At 46.1% G+C, this 19,189-nt stretch overlaps 1 protein-coding gene across 1 annotated transcript in view; it reads left to right on the top strand.

The window, feature by feature from the left end:
- RYR2 (ryanodine receptor 2) overlaps positions 1-19,189 on the top strand; it is a 533,272-nt gene that overhangs the window by 324,219 nt on the left and 189,864 nt on the right. The window contains 13 exon segments of the mRNA XM_036016051.1: positions 1,542-1,750; positions 3,800-3,974; positions 9,154-9,362; positions 9,824-10,130; positions 10,133-10,175; positions 11,723-11,837; positions 12,955-13,051; positions 13,054-13,099; positions 14,849-15,032; positions 15,408-15,494; positions 18,385-18,396; positions 18,398-18,469; positions 18,471-18,613. Coding sequence (XP_035871944.1) covers positions 1,542-1,750; positions 3,800-3,974; positions 9,154-9,362; positions 9,824-10,130; positions 10,133-10,175; positions 11,723-11,837; positions 12,955-13,051; positions 13,054-13,099; positions 14,849-15,032; positions 15,408-15,494; positions 18,385-18,396; positions 18,398-18,469; positions 18,471-18,613 — 1,699 coding nt within the window.

The following is a 19,189-nucleotide window of genomic DNA, read 5'->3' as shown; positions in this document are numbered from 1 at the left end:
GTGCGCACATGCGTTGTTGTGGGGAGAAGGTGGAAACATGACGTGTTGCTTGTCCAGAAACAGCACAGGTGTTGAAAGGTTTATCAGCAGATGCAGTTCTGCTGTACCCTCTGTAATCATCAAAGACATCATCACAAAGCAGTAACTGATCGTTTCATTATATTAGTTCCTTGTACGTGCTAGAACTCTTAGTCCATTTTCTTTACTTCACTCTAATCTTAAATTGTTAAAGGTAGGCTAGCTGTGTGTTTACCAGGAAACTTTAGAGCTTATCTAGGTTTTGTATAGTTGATTAGATCACATGCAATTGGTGGTTAAGCTGTTATTAAACTTCTGTTATTTATAAGGTCTTTCCCAGTTCTTAAAAGGTGAATAGGTGAGAGCTAACATTTACCAGCACCTTCTGTCTCTGTGCCAGCTACGGAAACAGAGGGTGAAGAACTCAGGCTGTGGCCTGAGGCAGCTCCCAAATTCTGCCATTTGTTAGTTCTGTGACTTCGGTTAAATCACTTCAGTTTCCTTCTCTGTGTCTAACCCAGACCCTAGCTGAACTGACTGCATCCTTGGAGATGTCAGTTCAGTGGACCCTGTCCCCATAATGCCCTGTGTCTTCCTGGGGACTTCCATTCTCACGGTCACCCTGGCTTCAGGGTCCTTGGTCTGAGGTTTCTCACTCCTGGCTCTCAGTCCACATGTGTCTCCTCTCAGTCCACCTGTGTCTACTCTCAGTCCACACATGTCCACTCTCAGCCCACATGCACCAGTCCATGTGCATCCACAATCAGTTCACATGCATTTACTTTCACCCAGCGTGCATCCACTCAGTCCACGTGTGTCCACTCAGTCCATGTGCACCCACTCAGCCCATGGGTGTCCACTCTCAGTCCACGTACATCCACAATAAATACACTTGTGCTCATTCTCAATCCAGTGCCCGCTTTCAATCCACGTGTGTCACAGATGTCTTTCCCTTTGCACCAAACACACTGATTCTGATGTTAGACATGCTCTTCTACTTTCCCCCCAAATTCTTAACACACAATGTCTGTGTGTGCAGCACATCACAGTGAAGATGTGGGGGGTAGGAGTTTGTGGGTGGTGACCCTGCCCTGCTGTTTGTAGTTTTCTCCCTCTCTCTATTGCTTGCCCGGGCCTTCCCTCTTCTCTCCCGCCCACACATGTGGGTTCATTCCTTATGTGGAGTGGTTTTGGTCTGTCCTGTTGTCCGTCCATGCCTCACGTGCATCTTTCTGCTGCCCAACTGTCCAGTGGCTGGTACGTCTGTCTTTCATGCTGAAAGACAATTTCCCACTGAAAGGGTGGCCTTGCTGCCAGCACAGCCCGCAGCAGAAGTCCTGTGCTCTGTGCTCTGCAGTGCGGGCCGTGGCAGTGGCAGGCGGTGCAGGTCAGCTGCTCCGTACAGCATCAGGCCCAATGGGAGTAAGAGTGTTGATAGTCCATGGTGGCAAGTGTGAATCCCAGATGCGGTGTGGCCGCCCTCCCCGCTCCTGTGATGATGAGCAGAGCCCCCTTCCCCGCAGCAGCCCGGGCTGAAGTGTGCAGCGGCACCGGGGAGCGGTTCCGGATCTTCCGTGCAGAGAAAACCTACGCTGTGAAGGCCGGGAGGTGGTACTTCGAGTTCGAGGCGGTCACAGCCGGAGACATGCGGGTCGGCTGGAGCAGGCCAGGCTGCCAGCCGGATCAGGAGCTGGGCGCTGACGAGCATGCCTTTGCTTTTGACGGTTTCAAGGTGAGCAGCTGGCGTCCTCCTGGTCCCTGGTGGCCGCCTCCTCCCTCCGAGCCTAGGCTTCCCTGGGATTCCCTGGGATATCCCCTCGAGGACAGCGACATCAGTGCTTTGTGGAGCACCAATTTGGACATAGTTTCTAGGGAAGTTTTTGGCCTTGTAGTTTCAAAACAGTTTTTTCCATGGCACAAATACAATAGTCATTAACGAGATGAATCACCCATGTCTATCAAAAGCATTACGAATACATGTGATAATTGAGGATGCATACTTTGTGACACAGCAGTTCTCGGAGGGAATGTGTCCTCAAAGCAGTGGGTCATGATAGGTAGACACATTTAATAACTGGAAGAATAGCTGAGGTAACGTGGTTTGCAATCACAAAAGGTTTTGATTTTCACCATTGTTAGTAATTTTCATTTCTTAGGCCGTGGGAAAGCTGGTCAGGTGCTTATTCTATCATTTATTTATATATCATAAATGTTTAAATGTTTTTGTGTAAGTTATTTAAACATTAAAAAATGTATATATATGAACATAGCTGCAATAGAATAATAGTCATTTTTTGGTTGATAAAATTATAGACGCTTTATTCTTTTATTTGTATTCTCTGATTTTTCTTCAGTGGATTATATTCCTTTCCAAATGAGGGGGAAAGTCTAGTAGAATGAAGGAAGTTAGAATAAATAAGCAACTGTGTAGCACAGGCAGGAGTGTCCAGCCTGTGGCCTGTGGACCACATGCAGCCCAGGATGGCTATGGTTGTGGCCCAACACAAAACCATAAGTTTACTTAAAACCTTTTTTGTTGTTTGCCAGTTTTCGTTAGTTTTGTGTATCTAACGTGTGGCTCGGGACAGCTCTTCTTCTTCCAGTGTGGCCCAGGGATGCCACAAGGTTGGATACCCCTGACAGAGATTTGACTTTGGGTGTTCAGGCACGCATCATGTGCAGGAAAGCATTTCCAGGCTAGAAATCAGCATTGAGTTTTCTAAAGTACTTGCCCACTTTGTTCTGAAATGGACTGTTTCCTGAGTCCTGTTTTTTTATTTCAGGTGGGAAAATTTAACACCTTTTGATACCTAATTTAGTTAAATAAGTTTTCTAAAAACTACGATGTATGATACGCGAGAGGAATCACATTGTTTTACATTGGTGACTATATTGTGTTATGTATTAGCTCACAATGCAGTTTATGCTTAGGGGAAAGTTAAAAGACTTTACTGGAAAATTAATATAACTAATTTTGTACCTATAGACCAGTAGAATACATTATATTTATCAAACTATATTTTAAGTATATTTATAACATGAGATTTCACCTGAGTTTATCAAACAGTATTGGTATATATATTCAATCTTTATCTTTATTTCAGCAAACATATTAAGAACATTTTTAGGTTTGATTTGAACCTTTTATCATACAGGCTGGGGAAAAAGTAGGTCGTGTTCATATGGCCTACAGTTCATATGGAAAATAGTACAGTAATTAATAATAATAACAAGAATAAACTCTGTTTTGCATACTCACAACCCTAAACCCACTTTTGCCCCACCGTGCATATTGAAATGCGTCTATTTTGTTAAGTATCAGTGCCATTGATTCCAAGGAATGCAGTTTTATTTTGAAGTAGATGAAAATTCGAATGTCATTGATACATTCTCAGCTGGATTCTCCTCTCATAATTCTTCGTTTATTTGGGGAGTGGAGAAAAACCAACCATGTCCTGGGAAGCATTCACTATAGGGAGATAAATTTTTAAAGTCATAGAGTTTTTAGTTTAATAGAAAGTATGTGGACTAAATTTTTAAATGACGGACTCTCAAAATGAGGAAGAAGCGTTTGGATTTTTCCTGAGTCAGTGCCTACAGTGCTGCCATTAGGGATTTAGGATTCTCAGACATCCATTTCTAGGGCCAGGCAGCAGACCCCTCCCGCAGGCTCCCTCCCGTCGCCCTGGGTAACAGGAGGCGGGGCTGTGGGAGTCCCACAGGTGGTGGGCGGGGTCTCTTCTCTAAGCTTTCTGGGCACCCAGCGACTCTTCTTTCCCAGGCCCAGCGGTGGCACCAGGGCAATGAGCACTACGGGCGCTCTTGGCAAGCCGGTGATGTCGTGGGCTGTATGGTTGACATGACGGAGCACACCATGATGTTCACACTGAACGGCGAGATCCTGCTGGACGATTCAGGCTCAGAACTGGCCTTCAAGGACTTTGACGTGGGTGACGGTAAGTGTGGTGGTGGGTCATGGGTGGCATAGTGAGGTGCTTTGCTTCAATGCCACGTGACCGCTACGTGTGTTCGAGGGGAGGGTGGAGGGGCTGCCACCCAGAGGCCCACGGTGCCCACGTGGCCTATTTGGTCAGACACCCTTGCAGTCACTCTAGCGGAAGCAGTATCTACACTGCTTAGCTGGGTTTCAGTGAGTCAGAGGTAGCTTTTCTGAACGGGAATAAGAAAGTAAATGGCAGGCAAAAGCATCATTTTCCACAAATGCTAAATTTTTATTTCGAACTTCCCTCTGAGCTATGTATAAATTCTTTCTGTTCCTTCATTTCGTAAGAAGGTAAGAACCTCCTTGTTCAGGCCATCTGTTGGATGCTGAGGTGACAAAGGTGAAGAAATCATTGTACTTTTTAAAAAATTTATTATTTTTTAATAATTTTATTGTTGTTCAATTACAGTTGTCTGCATTTTCTCCCCACCCCAGCCAAACCCTCCTCCTTCCCTTGCTTCCACCCTCCCCATTGGTTTTGTCCATGTGTCCTTCATAGTAGTTCCTGAAAACCCTTCCTTCCATTGTGTCCCCACCCCCGTCAGATTTACTGTCAGATTGTTCTTAATTTAAATGTCTCTGGCTATATATGTTTGCTTTTTTCTTTTGTTGATTAGGTTCCAGTTAAAGATGAGATCATATGGTTTTTGTTCCTCATCTTCTGGCTTATTTCACTTAGCATAATGCTCTCCAGTTCCATCCATGCTGTCGCAAAGGGTAGGGGAAACATTGGCAGGAAAACCTCAGACATTCCACACAGCAACATCTTCACTGATATGTACCCTAAAGCAAGAGGCATAAAGGAAAGAATAAACAAATGGGACCTCATCAAATTAAAAAGCATCTGCATGGCTAAAGAAAACAGAATTAAAATGAAAAGAGAACCAACCGTATGGGAAAACATACTTGCCAATGATACCTCAGACAAGGGTTTGATCTCCAAAATATATAATGAACTCACACGACTCTACTCCAGGAAGACAAAAAACCAATTAAAAAATGGGCAAAAGCTTTGAGCAGGCACTTCCCCATGGAGGATACGCAGAGGGTCCAGAGACATATGCAGACATTGCCCTGTCTCTGTGCAGGTCACAGTAGACCAGGGGCGTCCACGCTTGCCTAATTGCTGATCAGTGGAGAAGTTCTGAAATAGAGTGCAGAAGGGGCGATGGGAGCACAGGGCAGGGAGCAGTGTGCTGAGCCAGGCCTGCAGCAGGACTGTGAAGGGGAGGGCCCTTTGTGAAGCAAATGCTTCCAGAAAGGTGGCCCCTGGCCACAGGAGGTTATTTTAATTTACATTCATTTAAATTGAATGAAGTTAAAAGTTGAGTTTCTGAATGGCACTTGCTGCATTTTAAGGGCTCAGTGGGGAGCTCTGGCTAGTGGTGCCCCTACTGGACAGCACAGGTATAGCACACAGCCTCTCCAAAGTTCTGCTGGACCCTGTTGCTTTAGAGCAGCGATTATCAACCTGTGTGCAGCAAGGATATTCACAGTGTGCAGCACCTGTCTGTGTAGTCAGGGGCGCTGACCTCTTATCCCTTCGATTGTCAAGTGACAAAATGGCAACAGCCAATACAAAAATAGCTGTCCAGTGCGAGTTAGTCAAAATTGTACCTATTGGATCAGATGGGGGAAAAATTTTTGTTTTGGTGTGCCACAGAATTTTAGGTACTACCATATTTTTCGAACTATAAGATGCACTTTTTTTACCATATTTTTTGCTTCAAAATTTTTTCCCTATTTTCTTCCTCTAAAACCTAGGTGCATCTGGGGTCTGCACCATTGGTTTTTAGAGGAGGAAAATAGGGAAAAAATTTGAAGCAAAACATGTAAAAGAAGTGCATCTTGTAGTCCAAAAAATACGTTAGTTTGTGTGTGCCATGAGATGAAAAAGGTCGAAAATTGCTGCTTTAGAGCGTAGACACAAGATTATTTAAAAAAAAACTTTATAAATACTATTTCAAAATGAGCCAAAACGTTTTTTTCAGAATGACTTTTGGTGTATTCTATTCTTTGAATATATACAGTTTTGGGTTTTAAGATACACCTCAGCTGGTACTTTGAATATTCAATAAATTTGTCACTGATCTTCAAAAGTTAGCCAGCTCGTTATTTACATTAAATTTTATATTCATTCATTCAGGATGCTTCTGAGCAGGTATGACCATTATTTTGGGTGGATAAAGTTAATAGGAACTTTGCATTTTCATAATTTATTTGGTACACCTGTACCTCTGGGTGATGAAACTGGCAGGTAACCCTCACCTGCTGGTGCATTGCATTTCAGAGCAGTAATGTGTAGGGGGAGGCTGGAGAGACTTTCTGTTTACCTCTTTCTCTACTGGCCAATATTATGGGTATGACCAGAGATTTTATCTTTATGCAGGTCAGTGGAGAAGTTCTAAAACAAAGGCCTGCAGGAAGCATGTCTTTGTTTTAATTGGTTGTGCTTAAAATGTGTGTATACCGTGCTTTCCTTCTTTGGGCGTTAAAATCTTGAAATGCCCTTGTGAGTTGTTTGTTTAATTTATATCACATATACTCCCATGAAGGTGTTAAGAGTGATGCAGGGCAGCAGCCCACCCACCCATACCCTGTGAGCACGCAGCAGAGTTACTGCTGCAGAGTGTCCCAGAGAGCAGTCTCGGCGCAGGGACCCCTGGGGCTCTGTGGTGAGTCTGGTAGCAGTCACCTGCACAGCTGTGCTGTTTGACTTGAAGGTAGAGTGAAATAATGACTAGACTGTGAAGAGTGACTGGGCACTTGTAGGGAGAGGTCTGCTGCAGAGTTCCGGGAGCATGCTGGCCAATTGTCTGGGAGCCCTGTGGTCCCTGTGGCTGGGTTCTTGCCGGATGTGTTGCGGAGGTAGGCTTTCAGCCTGGGAGGCAGGTTCTAGGTTTTATGGGGCAATGACCATAGCTATGAACTTTGTAGGGGTCAGTCCTGATTCTGAGTGTTCTGCCATAGGAGGAGTTGACCCATACCTGTGACTTGCAGGTGTTTCAGGGAGTGGGTGACGTTTTTCCTTTCTCCCTTGGTAACTTCATGGCTTCCTAAATGATAAGAAACTCGGTAGACCTTGCCTGGTCCACAGGAGGCCTGTGGGGGGCTCCCTAACTTGCCCATCAACTGGAGACAGCCCTGTGACATGTGGGGCTCCCAGGGACACGTTTGAAAATCCACTCATTGTGGCCAACAGATTTCTTAGCACAGGAATATGCAGTGATTGCTCAGGTACTAAAGAAGTTTCATAGTTGCTCTGTTTTCAACTGGTTCTTACTCCCAGCTTCTCTCTATGCCTGCGCCATGCATTCTTCATCATGTTCCCGATTCCCTTTCACTGAAAAGACAGACAGCTCCAACATCCATGGTTATGATAGCAACCGAAAGAACTGTGCGGTGAGATGGACGGAAAAAATCCTGTATGTAAAATATACACACACTCACATGTTATATTTACACAGCCCTTTTCTGACTCCTTGGGGGACAATTATTTAACACAGCTTTCCTTGGTTACCTCTTTAGGAGCTGTCATAGCCACAGACAAGGCTGTGGTTTTAAAAAATTTAACTAGAAACTCATCATTCACACTTCCTCGAGCAAGACTGCATGTGTCCTGCATCCTGGTTGGAAGCAGTGCTGTGCTACCATTTATTTCCATTTGATTTGATGAATACGAAATGGGTGAAGTCACTATGAATTATTGGATGTAATTTCTGCCCATCGTGTGCTATTTTGAAGGTTATACATTGCTTTTGTTGCCACTCATTTCAACAAGGGAAGGAGCAGGAACCACAGTGGTAGGAAATTGTTAGCTTGTTCTTAGAAGCCAGTGCTTTTTAGATCTGCCAGTTAGGTGCTCAGATTTGTAGTCTGCATTCCAATACTGACCTTGTTTATTGTGCTGAGTACTTGAACTTTTGTATGAAATATTACAGAAAGAAATTAAGAGTACATAAACATCCCTCACCAAAAAAATACCATCTCATTCTTCTGCCAAAGATGATTGATTCAAAAGAACCCAATGAAACACTGAACAGAAGTGATAGTTCCCCCTTTTACTCAACAGTGGGAGGATTTACTAACCCTTCCCACATTAGATTCACTCATGAAATATATTATTTGCTCAGTTGCTGTTGCTTTTGATTTAGTATCTTGTTTCCTTTAACTTTCTCTTTGATTTCATGTGTGGATTGTTGAGGTGAGACTGCATTGCCCTGTGTAAGCTGCAGGGATTGTTATGTGGAAGGAAGAGAGACAGAGGGATTAGTTTCAGTGAACTTCGATCCTGAACTTTGATCCTGAACGTCAATAGTTCAACAACTATCAAAATAATTGTTTCTGTTTCTGTTTTTCCATGCTTAGATCTAGTATGGCACAGCCAAAAAAAGGGCAGAATTCTTAGCCCTGGCCACATAGCTCAGTTGGTTAGAGCATCATCCCTACATGCCAAGGTTGCAGGTTCTGTCCCTCATCAGGGCATGCACAAGAAACAACCATGAAAATAAGTGGAACAACCAATGGATGTTTTTCTTTCTCTCTCCCCCTTCCTTTTCCCCTCTCTCTCTGAAATCAATAAATAAAAAATTAATGACTTCTAATAAAGGGCAGAATTCCAAAGCAAAAGCGGCTATCAGTAGATGAAAACCTTTCATATATTCCCTTCAATCCTTTTTCCTTTGAGTTATGTGTAAAGGATTGTGTAGCTCAGGCTGTGTGGGGGGTTTGAGCAGTTCAGTTACTAGCCGGATGGGAGAGCAGCACACTTTGGCTCTTTCTTTTCCCACTTTCCTTCCTCAGTGGAGCTGTGCACTCTGGAGCCAGGGGCTGTGGGACAGGAGCTCCTTCTGTGAGTGTGCCTCCTGGGGTCCTGGAGGACTGTGGGGCTGCTTAGCATGTATCTCCTTTTACAAGGGGAAGAGGGGCTTGTTGAGGGGGTCACAGTAAATTATGTTGCTAAGATCAACTACTGCTCTTCTGGCCTTACTACTGATACTTCATGTTGGTCCTCTCTTTATTCCACTGTTGTCTTCACTGCAGACACGTGTCTCACCTGATAAGAATTCTGTAGTGATACTTGTGGTCATTCCATACTAACAGGGTCGGATTCGGATTTTCCTTTCTTCCAGGATTCATACCTGTGTGCAGCCTTGGGGTGGCTCAGGTGGGAAGGATGAACTTTGGCAAGGATGTGAGCACCTTGAAATATTTCACCATCTGCGGCTTACAGGAGGGCTATGAACCATTCGCCGTTAACACAAACAGGGACATCACCATGTGGCTAAGCAAGCGACTTCCTCAGTTTCTCCAGGTCCCGTCAAACCACGAACACATTGAGGTTAGCTTTTTCTTTAAATATCAGACCATTGCCAAAACCAGGGGTGGAGTGCCTTTACCCGTGGGAGTTTGTATTGGACAATTATTGTCACTTACTTAAAATGGTGGCCCCAAGGTGTTACACAGTAGTGGAACCTCAGAACAGGGTCATCAGCCTTGACTTGACTTAATGAGTAGTGGATGAGACTGATGCATACTCACTAATTCTCTGTGTATGTAGGTAAGGTCAGTCTCTGCCTGAGTGTACACAGTTGTAACATGGATTTCCCAAGCCATCTTCTGAGTGGGCAGCAGAACTGCGAGTGTACCTGTGACACAGAGCTCACTGTGCGCAGTTACCTCGCTGACAAAACCTGCCACGTGGGGCTGTGTTTGGGGCACTAAGGGCGTGCTGTGCAGGGTCTTTAGAACCACCGGCTGGCAGTGCCGATTAGATTGAACCATCGTTTCTTTGCTTGCTAGGTGACCAGGATCGATGGCACCGTGGACAGCTCCCCATGTTTAAAGGTCACGCAGAAGTCATTCGGTGCCCAGAACAGCAGCACTGACATCATGTTCTACCGCCTGAGCATGCCCATTGAGTGTGCGGAGGTCTTCTCCAGGCCGGCGGCTGGGGTGCTGCCGGGGGCTGGCCTCTTTGGGCCCAAGAATGATTTGGAGGATTACGATGCGGACTCCGACTTTGAGGTTCTGATGAAGACGGCACATGGCCACCTGGTGCCTGATCGAGCTGACAAAGACAAAGATGCTCCAAAACCAGAGTTTAATAACCCAAAGATTACACACAGGAGAAGCCCTCTCGTCTGAAACAAAGGTCGCTGATCCCTGCAGACTGGTTTTCAGCCGGTGCTGGTCGCGCGGGTGGGCACTGCAGAGGTCCGCGATCTCCCCTGTCGGCTTTGTCCTTCTCTTCACCCCTCTTCTTGCACAAAGGGCTGTACTGGGGACAGCGAAGCCACCTGCTCCTCATCTCATTTGTTGTCACGTACATAATCTACCCCAAATTACATTTTTCTGCATTTTTATGAACATATGGTAAAAAAAAGAGAAAATTTACCACTTTCAAGTGGACTTAAAAATTTTAAGTGTACAGCACAGTTAAGTAAATAGTAGTGTTAAGTATGTTCACTTTGTTGTGAAATGCACTTCACGATGTGTTTATCTTGCAAAACTGAAACCCTCTACCCATAAACAACTCTTCCCCCTCCCTGCAGGCTCTCGTAGCCACTAATCTACTGTTGGTGTCTGTGACTCTGACTGCGCTGGTACCTCTTTTAGTGGGATCGTACAGTTTTTGTCTTTGTGCCTGGCTTGTCTCCTTTGGTGCAATGTCCTCAAGGTCATCCATGCTGTAGCACGTGTCAGAACGTCTTCCCTTTTTTAAGGCTGAGTAATATTCCATGCGTATACAGCCACATTTTGTTTGTCCTCTCCTTTGTTCATTCACTGATGGGTGTTGTCTTGATTCCACCTCCCAGCTGTTACACACAGCGCCGTTACCAACACCACCCCGGCTTCCAGTTGTCCCGGGTATGTGCCGGGAGGGGGATCACTGGGACTTCTGTTTTCAAGTTGGTGAGGAGCCTTGTGGTTTCTGTAACTGTCCTACCATTTCACGGCCTTACTGCCACTGTACAGGTTCAGATTTCTTCACATCCTTGTCAACTCTTGCTGCTTTTTTCTCCCCATAGTAGCTATCCTACAGGTATGAAGTGATGTTTTGTTATGGTTGTGATTTGTATTTCCCTGATCATTAGTGATAGTGACTCTTTTCATATTCTTTTGGCCATTTGTAGACCATCTTTGGAGAAAATGTTTTTTTCAAATTCTTTGCTCATTTTTGGATTGACATTTTTGCTTTTTCTTGTTGAGCTCTAAGAGTTCTTTATATATACTAGATATTAATCCCTTATCAGATATGTGGTTGGCAAGTATTTTCTCCCAAGAGTCACTTTTTAAGATGTCTCTATTTACATTCTTGTTGAACTAAAAGAGTATTCTCTCTAAATAGTATTTTTATGGGTAAGAAAGCAGCTTGTTTTGTCATATTTTCTTGCACTAAATCTGCCTTTCTCAAGCTCAGCATGCTCTGGGTTGGATAGGTCTTTGTTGTGAGAGTCTGTTCTGTGCATCCAAAGATGTTTAGCGCCTCCCTGGCCTGCACCCACTGGGTGCCAGTGGCACACACTTGGCCCTGGTCCCCACCTGTGACAACCAAACATAGCCCCAGACAGTGTCAGAGTCCTCTGGGGAGGGGAGTCCCCCTGGTTGAGCGTCATGCCACCGAACTGGTAGTGTGTTCATGTTTGAGGCAGGCAGAACTTTCCGTGTTGCTGATCCATGGTCCTCTACTACTTCCAGATTCCTGCTCAGGAAGACAAAGCCAGATTACAGCACAAGCCACTCGGCGAGACTCACTGAAGACGTCCTCGCAGATGACCGAGACGACCACGACTACTTGATGCAGACGTCCACGGTACGCGGCCGCCGCTGTCCTTCCGTGCATCTCGCACCGTGCTTTGTGTCCCATGTGGCCCACTTTGGGTCATCGTGTTTAGCAAGCTTATTTTTAAAGTAATTATTTGCTTATTTGGGGGGACTAAAAAGTGGAAAAATATATGTATATTCATTAAGAGATCTATTTTAGGAAAAAATTTCCTTAATGGTGCCTGAAATCCTGATTCTACCATCTTGTTTCTTGGCAAAATTTGAATTTGTGACTTAGTATTTCCAAGTACATATAAAGTCTTTCATCTTCGTAACATGTCTAAAAAAAGGTCATTTATATTTTGTAGAGGCCAAATTTTGCTGCCTGCATTTAAAATGTTCAGACAACTTGTGCTAAAATGCAAAATGGAAAGAAACAGAATAGTTGAAGTGATTTCAAGGTGTGAAAATATTGCATATTTGTGCTAGGAAAGGTGAAGCTAGTCACAGGTAGGTGACAGATGTAAATCTCTAGCATAGGTTAGCATTCTGTGTTTGCCGGCAGAATTTGAAACGTACCTGCCTAATGGTGGACGATTTTATTACATAACATACTATATGTGTACACATACATCCAGTATGCGTGTTCTGTGTGTTCTCACAACATACATGCATATACACTTGGGACTATAAAAATGTCAAACTATTTAGTGTGTTCTTTCAGATAGAGTCTTTCTCTTTTCCTACTATTTCTAGTTTAATTCAGGATCTCTGTTTTAAAATTCTTCTGTTTTGCATTGTTAGTCTTTGGTGCCAGTAACATTTTAATTGGGTTCAATAATTTAAAAATAAATATATTCTGCCCCGGCTGTTGTGGTTCAGTGGATTGAGTGCCAGCCTGTGAGCCAAAGCATCACTGGTTTGATTCCCATTCAGGGCACATGCCTGGGTTGCGGGCCAGGTCCCTACTTGGGGGTGCGTGAGAGGCAACCACACATTGATGTTTCCCTCCCTCTCTTCCCTCTCTCTAAAAATAATAAAATAGTTTTAAAGATATTAAAATAATATATTCTTTGGCAATTTGAAGTTTTGCCAAAGGATACATAGCCAAAACATTGCAAATTGAAGTTTCATTCATTTTCCTTTGCAACCCGTGGTTTTGACAGTACATTTACTCAGTGAGAATCTTCCCGTGACAAGAACCTGCTAACGTCTGGGTGGGCTGGATCACGTCTGATTTCCACCAGTATGATACCTGCTTCGACTTGACAGAGTTCGAACGTAACCGTTACTCTCGGATGAAAAAGGAAAGTGCATGAAGGTTGGTTTCCTCCATTTCCTGCAAATGACATCTGATGAAAAAGTGTATAACCTAGGAATGTTTTTCTCTGGATTTCGTGCCCAGGGTAATATTTCTACTTAGAGGAGGCAATATAATAATAACTTTAATATCAGTTGTCTTCTGTTGCCCATACGAGCCAGTAAGGAATCTGATATTATTAAAAGTGAAACCCGTTTTACAGTGAGAGCAGCGCTCCTCTCTGGGTAATAGCTTTGTGTTCCTTCAGGTGACCTTGTACGAGACTAACGCCTTGGGTTAAGACCCTCAGCCTTCGGGCGGGGGTTACGGATGGGTGAACGTGGGGCAGTTAGCATTGGGTCCAATACGTATGACGGGAGCTGGTCTGTGGCGGGGAGACAGTCGAAGATGTGAGGGGCTCATGGTTTAGCCCAGGTGGACACATTTGAACTTGGACTGAGGAGCAGTGGGTTCTTCCTCAGCTTGCCATTGACTCGCTGTGTGGCTTTGGGTAAGTCAGTTACACTTTCTGTGCCATCCTTCTCATTTGTAAAACAAACTCAAACCAAACCTTCAAAAAGTGAAGAAGGCTATCTTCCTTGCAGAACTAGACAAGAGAAGATCTGACCATTTGCATCTGCCTCTTGTGCCTGTGCATCCTCTCTGATCTGCTGAGACAGGTCTCATGGAATAGTCCCTCCACATGTTGCTTTTTCTTTACACCTGCTCCTCATTTTTGGTGACAGGAAGCTCGCTCTCCTGCCTTCAGGGTTCAGCACTTGAAACACTGAACTTTGACCCCAAGACAGTGGGCCTGGCAAAACCCTCCAGTGCAGAGTGCTTCATGTCAGTGTGGGGGCCCCAAGCCCCTGTCTCCAGCATTCCTCTGGGGGATATATTTGATGCTCAGAGAAGGTGACAATACAAGGAAATACTCAGCCTAGCGATGAGCTGCCTAGTAGATGACTTTGGTGTAGGAATAGTCCAGGGGAGGGTGGGTGCGTCTTATGTGAGTGGTGCAAAGAAACACAGTTGACTTTCGCTGATTCAGAAACTGACAGTACCTCACCTTCTTGTTCTTTGCCTGCCTTTGACCTTTTTGTTTATTTTTGCTGATCTCATGAAAACATCTGCTGTGTAGTGGCAGGCAAAGCACAGACAGCTTGTTTGTTACCATCTCTTGTGAAGATTTTGCTGAGGGCCAAACTCAGGTGGGGGTTTGTGGGTAATACCACTGGTTTTGGGCATGTTCCAGCTAAGTCTCTCTCTCTCATAAGAGGTCACCGGGAACTGTCCCTAAAGGGACACTTCTTTAAACCAAATTGTAAATACATTGAAGGACTGATGGCTCATGTAGAATTTGCCTAAGGACTCTGCGAGTGTTTAAAACAAGTGCTTCTCATCTCAAACAGTGGTTAAAAAACTCTGAGAACAAAAATTACAAAATTGGATGATTATTAAATAAACTTTTTGAACTTCAGAGAAAAGGTCCAGTTTGGTTTGAGTTTCTGGAGGAAAGGTGCAGGTCAGTTCTTACCTGGGTCCAGCTTGTTGACCCGTCTCCATTAGGTGTGGACTTAGGGATGTGTAAGACCTGATTCAGAGCGCCCCCTGGCGCCAGTGGAGTTTTGCTCAGAGTCATAGACTCGGGCCCATGTGCACCTCTCCCATCACAGCATGAGCTTGTTGCTTGCGCAGCATAATTTAGGTTTAGTTTGCAAGATACACATGCTTTCTGTTACATGTGTGGTCGTACAAAGATAAAAATGTTCTTTGAAATCCAGCATCAAACGCAGCAACTGCTACATGGTGTGCGCAGGCGAGAGCATGAGCCCGGGGCAGGGACGCAGCAGCAGCGGGCTGGAGATTGGCTGCGTGGTGGACGCCGCCAGTGGGCTGCTCACCTTCACGGCCAACGGCAAGGAGCTGAGCACGTATTACCAGGTAACGGTGGGCTGCGGGCGCCCCCTTCTCTGAAGGGAGGCGTTGTTACCTATTAGGGGAAAATGCCTTTTGTCAGATCAAAAAATAAATTATGAAGAAATGAAAACAGAAATAAGCCAATTGAGTGTTTTCACTTCTGTTTGGATAATAGCTGTGCCTTATGCCCCGCAGAGTAAAGAGTACATTTCTCCATAAGTGTTCATGTAGTAAAGGAAGGAAAGGCTCCCTAATAATTATCAAAAGACAGTATCCCTGTGAGAGAAAGGACAAGTCTCTGATTCCCTTTCATAAAGTGTTCCTTACTTGTTGTGAAGAAAATGTTTTCTTTCTGTTCCTTCCTTTGCTAATATCATTCAATGCACTGGTTTCTTTAAGGTGGAGCCGAGTACCAAATTGTTTCCTGCGGTTTTTGCGCAAGCTACAAGTCCCAACGTCTTTCAGTTTGAGTTGGGAAGAATAAAGGTAAGAAGGACTCACTCTTGGTATTTTATGTGGATTGTGTTCTGTTAGGGAATAACATTTACTTAAATGAATTCAGTATTTTATTAGTATTGCTATTAATCCTGTAAGTCATTTTTAAAAAGGAAGTCAGCCATGTTTAAAAATTCTATAATCTATTTTCGGTCATTAGGAGAACATAATTAGAAATTTGTTCTCTTCAGTCATCATAAACATAATTGTCAGTAAAATTTGGCTTATGTGGAACAACAATGCCACATTACATACAGCTCGGTAATCACGGAACTGACATGTGAGCTAGTGGGCGGGCTTACAGAGCTGATGCAGGCTTCCTTGTGGTCAGTGCGGGGCTCTGGCACACACAGGTTCCCTGGGAACATCGATGAAAGCGCACCAGGTTGCATAGAGTGGATCAGGAAAAGCCACAGGAAGGGGAGGCTTTTAGGTTGGCTCTTAACTGTTGAATAGGAGACCTCAGGGGACATCGACTGGGAGGGGGCAACAGAAAGCAGAGACACGTAAGCGGTAAAGTGCTGAGCTGAAGAATTCAGTGTGACTATGACAGAGGATGCCTTCCGGCGTGGCTGGAGATGAGGGTGCCTAGAAGTGGACCAAGTCCACATCAAAAGGCCTTGGACTCTGTGCTGTGAAGTTGGCTCCTGTCCCATAGTTGGCCCCCACCAGAAATGTGGAGCAGGAGGAGGGGTGTCATTTAGCCATTGGGGGAGAACCTGTGGGTGCTAAGGGAGTGGAAGCCTGGGCACTCGCAGGACAAGGGTGGGCAGGCAGCAGCAGCTCGGCGTCAGCACCTTGATGCTGTGGACGCTGGAGAAGGTGGGCAGGCACAGTGATGGGTGGAAGGCTTTTTAGAGGAGTAGTTAATAGTATTTGACAGAGAATTGAATTGAGATTTGTTGACGAATTGGAGCCAGCAGTTCAGACACTCAAGGAGAATGAAGAATCAAGGATTAATGCATAATTTTAGTGTGTACAGGGGAGGGATGCGAATGCAGCCACAAGCAGAAGAGCAGGTTTAACATTCAGGAAGTGGAATCAGGTGAATTCGGCCTTGTGAACATGAGGAGGCCAGGTGCACGTCAGGTGACTAGACTGGACAGTTTCCATGATGCCTTGGTGACCGTGGACTTGTCCTTAAACCATGCAAACCTGGTTTCTGCCTTTGTAAGTGGGATGCTTGGCTACCACAGAGAGAGGCCCATATAATACAGACTAAAGGAATCATGGCATTTGTTAATCAAGAGGGCATTAGGGAACTTTGCAGAAGAATTTCTATAAAATAATGGACAAAGTCTATATTACAGTGAATTTCAGTCGTGTGCGTCGGTCTGTCCGTCATTGGCACTAGCGTGTGTGTTAGAGCAGATTGAACGTGTCCCAGACTGGACTGCCGCCCATCACTAGCTGCTCCTAACCTGACCACCTGGTCTCCCCCCCGCATTTCATAGAAGCTCTGGTTGTTTAGGCTCAACACCTGGGAGTTACCCTTGACCTTCCCTTTCACAGTCTGTGTCCTGGTTCCTCGTAGCATATCCTCCACCTTCTGACCCCTGCTGATCCCCACCTTGCTCCCGTCACTGTCATCTCTCAGCCCACTTCTCAAGTGGCCGCTTCATGGGGTTTCCATAATTCATCCTTGCCTATCTGTTTGTCGTTAAATGGTCTGCACAGCCATCACTGCTTTCAAGTGCAAATTAGATTGTGTCCATCCAGTGCTCGAAACCCTCTTTCCCTGATGGTACAACTCAGAGGTCTCCTAGTGGTTCCCTGGCCCAAGAGGACCTGTGCCCTGGACTCTCTGGCTCTGCCTCCCCCTGCTCTGCGTCCTGCACTCCATACGCTGCCCTCCAGTGACTACTCATGCTTTCTTATGCACACTGCCTCCCGGGGGCCTCTGAACTGGCCACCTCCTCCCACCCCCCCACGTGGACATTTCTTCCCTGCATATCCACAGGTTGTCCTTTGGTTTCTTTCTTAACTGTCGCCCTGCTCAGCGACACCCATTCTGACCACCATGTGTATTGTTGCCCCGGCCTCTGGTTCCTCCCACCCCTGTGCTTTGCTCTGATGTACTACACTAATTTACTTACCAGTTGTGTTTTGTGTCTCCAGTGAGAAAACAGAATGCTATGTGAGGGTGCTTTGTCCATATGGTTCTCAGTCCCTAAACCAAGGGACGGGGCCATCTGACAGGGGAGGGTGAGACTGAAGGCCGTGCAGGAAGATGAGATGGTTTCACATGGCCCAGGACAGGCAGGCAGGGTGGTATCACGGTCACACATGGATGTGCAGGCCTTGCAGAGTCGAGAGTGCTCTGTCCTGGGAGACCAGACTGACTTGATTAGGGGGCCGCAGATCTATGCTGTGGGGAGGTGGGGGGGGCAGCGTCGTGGGGGCTGATGCTGGCTCAACCCCTGCTTTGCCTCGGAGAGCTGGCTCTCTGGGGGTGGAGGGCTGTGTCCAGTTCACCACTGGTCACTAAAACTCAGCAAGTCTGACACAGAGTCAGGGTGTGGGCTCAGGACCAGGTGGGGACAGGACCAACAGACAGAAAGCCAGGTGGGGCGTGACCTCGGTGCCAGGAAGTTTGGCACTGCCAGCAGCCTGGAGAGCCAATCTGAAGGGCGTGGGGACACTTGGCTGCACCTGCTGTCTCCGTGGGCCAGCGAGGCTGTGGCAGCCACCTGCCCTATGACTGCAGGGCATTTCCACCCCTAGTGTTGTCTCCTTGCTGGAGCTTCAGCCTAACTTCTGGTATTTCCTGTACTGTGGCCGATGTGTAGCAGACCTTACCTCTGTGACCTGTCCTGCAGAGTTCCCGCCACTGGTACTTGCGGGCAGTGTCGTAACGGGCCTTCTCTGCTTCCTGTCCTAGAACGTGATGCCTCCTCTCCGCGGGCCTCTTCAAGAGCGAGCACCGGAACCCTGTGCCGCAGTGCCCGCCGCGGCTGCACGTGCAGTTTCCTGTCCCACGTGCTGTGGAGCAGGATGCCCAACCAGTTCCTGAAGGTGGACGTGTCCCGGGTCGGTGAGCGCCAGGGCTGGCTGGTGCAGTGCTCGGACCCCCTGCAGTTCATGTCCCTGCACATCCCCGAGGAAAACAGGTCCGCCCCTTGCCTGCACCGTCCCAAGGGCCCCAGGGTGGTCCTGGGGCACAAACAGAGATGTAAAAATACTTTGTTTCTCGTGTCCAATGGGAGACGTTGTTTTACATATTCCAGGTTCAAATCCTGAGACAAAACGATTATGCTGCCGTTGGGGAGGCAGTGAGGTGGGGGCGCTGTTTCTTCCCACCCTCTTGCTTTTCTTACGGCAACAGCAAGTGAAATCTCAGGCAGGTGCCCCTGTGGTCTGGCTCCCGACTTTATGAGTGACACGGTGTCCTAAAGTTGCAAGGTGGTAGAGACAGAGTCACAGAAATCAGTTTAACCCTCCATTTGACAGGCACGAAACACTGAGAGTAAGTGACACACACAAAAGAAAGCTGAACAGGTGCCTGAAAGCCTTGGAAACCACGGACCTGCATTCTAGGTGGTGACCGTGGCAGCACAGAGCGGTCCGCGCTCACAGGTGGCTTCATGCACGTCAGTTTTTCCACATTGTGGCCGATGAAGTTGTGAGGCCTTTGTTTCAGCAGCCTCATGATCAAAAGGAGCTGTTTTCTAAGTTGTGGACCAAGA

This window comes from Phyllostomus discolor, chromosome 15 (assembly GCF_004126475.2).
Source record: "Phyllostomus discolor isolate MPI-MPIP mPhyDis1 chromosome 15, mPhyDis1.pri.v3, whole genome shotgun sequence".
NCBI classification, from domain to species: Eukaryota; Metazoa; Chordata; class Mammalia; order Chiroptera; family Phyllostomidae; genus Phyllostomus; species Phyllostomus discolor.
This window is presented reverse-complemented; position numbering and strand designations above follow the sequence as displayed.